Consider the following 2,087-nt stretch of genomic DNA (forward strand, 5'->3'; position numbering starts at 1 on the left):
GAAGAGTTGAGGTACAGGAATTGTCCGGTGTATCTGACTAGGATGATAGCTGACTATCTAACGGGAAGGTCGGTTACACTAATGGGGAATTATAATAGGGCCGAGAAGTGTGTCTCCAAAGGTTGCCCACAGGTGTCCATCTTGGGACCGGAGTTGAGGAATCTGGTGTTTGATGGCCTCCTCCGTCTGCTGGAGGCGAGAGAATGTGATTGTTTCGCCTACGCGGATGATCTATTGGTCCTAATAAAGGGGAACAGTAGGAGAGAGGTTGAATCATCGAGGCAAGTGATAACGGATTGCATAATGGAATGGTTTGAGAGTAATAAACTAAGTTATCGGAAACAAAGTCGGAGATACTCTTGAAGGGATCGTTATCGGACAGATCACCTGTCATTACGATCAGAGGAAAATCGATAAGTATGAAAAACAGTGTTAAATACCTGGGGATTACTCTGGGGGGTCAGATTTAATATGACTAAGCATATCGAGACGGTATGTGCCAAAGCTAAAGTCACATTCGAGCTCTTTGGTAGAATTGCGAGAACAGCTTGGGGTTTAAAGTACAAGTTACGCTACAATGGTAACACTGTACAAAGGAGTATTTCTAGCTATAATTACTTATGGTGCTGGGGCTTGGGAGGACCTGGAAAAGAAGCGTCACATTAGAATTCTCATGAGCACTCAGAGATACGCTCTCTTGAGCATAACAAGGACCTACAGGATTGATTCCACTGAGGCCGTGCAGGTTCTGGCTGGAGTGGAACCACTAGATTTAACTCTTAAATGTAGAGCTTTAATATACAGAGCAGTGAAGCAAGAAAAAATCGAGTTCGGTGAGTTTGCTTCTAATCCGGTGATGACTCCTGCTCAGATTAGTAAGGGACTCAGGAGGGCAATAATTACAGAATGGAATAATAGATGGAGTAATAGAATAAGAGAAGGGTAGAATGACATACGAGTACCTACCCTGCGTCTATGAAAGATTGAAGAAGAGCTGGCTAAATGTTGATCATTATACAGCGCAAGTGTTAACGGGACACGGCACGTTCGCTAAAAAGCTGTACTCATTAGGATTAGTGGATACGTCGGAATGCCTATGTGGACAGAGGGACTCCTCGGAGCACACATTATTTTTCTGTGATACATATGCGGCTATCCGGGAGAACTTTAAGTTGGAACTGGAGTGTGTGGGTCGTAAATGGCCGCCTGAGAAATCATCATTAATGGATAAGGATGTGTTTCAGGGTTTTACTGATTTTATAGCAAAAATACTTAAGTATAAGGACAGAGACAGATGAATACACAAAGGTTTTTATAAGAGGTTGACGATCTGAGATATTTACTCAAATATATATTGGTATTTTTGTATATATATAAATATTTATTTATGTTGGAATTTATGTTTAGTTATTTATTAATATATATGTGTGTTTAGTTATTTGTATAGACTTATGTTGGTGATTGGAATGTTGGTGATGGTACCTTGGGACCTGAACTTTCGAGCCGGTGACTCCGCCTCCACGAGGCTCCCGTTGGGCAACGGCTACTCGCACGGAGTGTCCATTTGGGCATTCCGTATGAGGAGACGGCTAAGTGAGTCACTCCCTATAAGAACAGGGTAAGGTCCTTCCGCCCGGACTTGGAATTGTTTCGATAGGGCGGGAATTTTTCCGGGTCGGTTTCTCTGGTGAGGGTGGAGATGGATGGGTACCTATGCTGATATGGGATATGCTCCCGAGGTACAGCAACGGGGGGGAGTTCCTCTCTCCAGGCGTCACATTCAATGTCCCTATCTACTGGGAGTGACTATGACACTCCTGCGTTGCTAGGAGTAGAGCGAGGGTAGAACCTCTGATCGCTCCGGCAACGCAGCACTGCCTATGCTATGAGCTGATCGAGGCCAACTGCCTCCGATCGCTCGAGCATATACATTGCCAGGAGTAGACTGAAATCACGACTTCCGATCGCTCGAGCATACAAAATGCAAGGAGTAAACCGAGGCTACGACCTCTGATCGCTCGGGCACACAAACGCTAGGAGCAGACCGAGGCTACGGTCTCCGATCGCTCGAGGATGTGAAAGCTAAG

General features: G+C 45.0%; 1 protein-coding gene across 1 annotated transcript; it reads left to right on the top strand.

Moving 5' to 3' along the window:
• Positions 1 to 81: 81 nt before the first annotated feature.
• LOC108761266 (uncharacterized) lies at positions 82 to 946 on the top strand. Its single transcript, XM_018507694.1, has 2 exons — positions 82 to 319; positions 597 to 946. The coding sequence occupies exons 1-2, from the start codon at positions 82 to 84 to the stop codon at positions 944 to 946; spliced, it is 588 nt and encodes a 195-aa protein (XP_018363196.1).
• Positions 947 to 2,087: the final 1,141 nt, after the last annotated feature.

This window comes from Trachymyrmex cornetzi, unplaced genomic scaffold (assembly GCF_001594075.2).
Source record: "Trachymyrmex cornetzi isolate Tcor2-1 unplaced genomic scaffold, Tcor1.1 scaffold246, whole genome shotgun sequence".
Classification (NCBI taxonomy): Eukaryota; Metazoa; Arthropoda; class Insecta; order Hymenoptera; family Formicidae; genus Trachymyrmex; species Trachymyrmex cornetzi.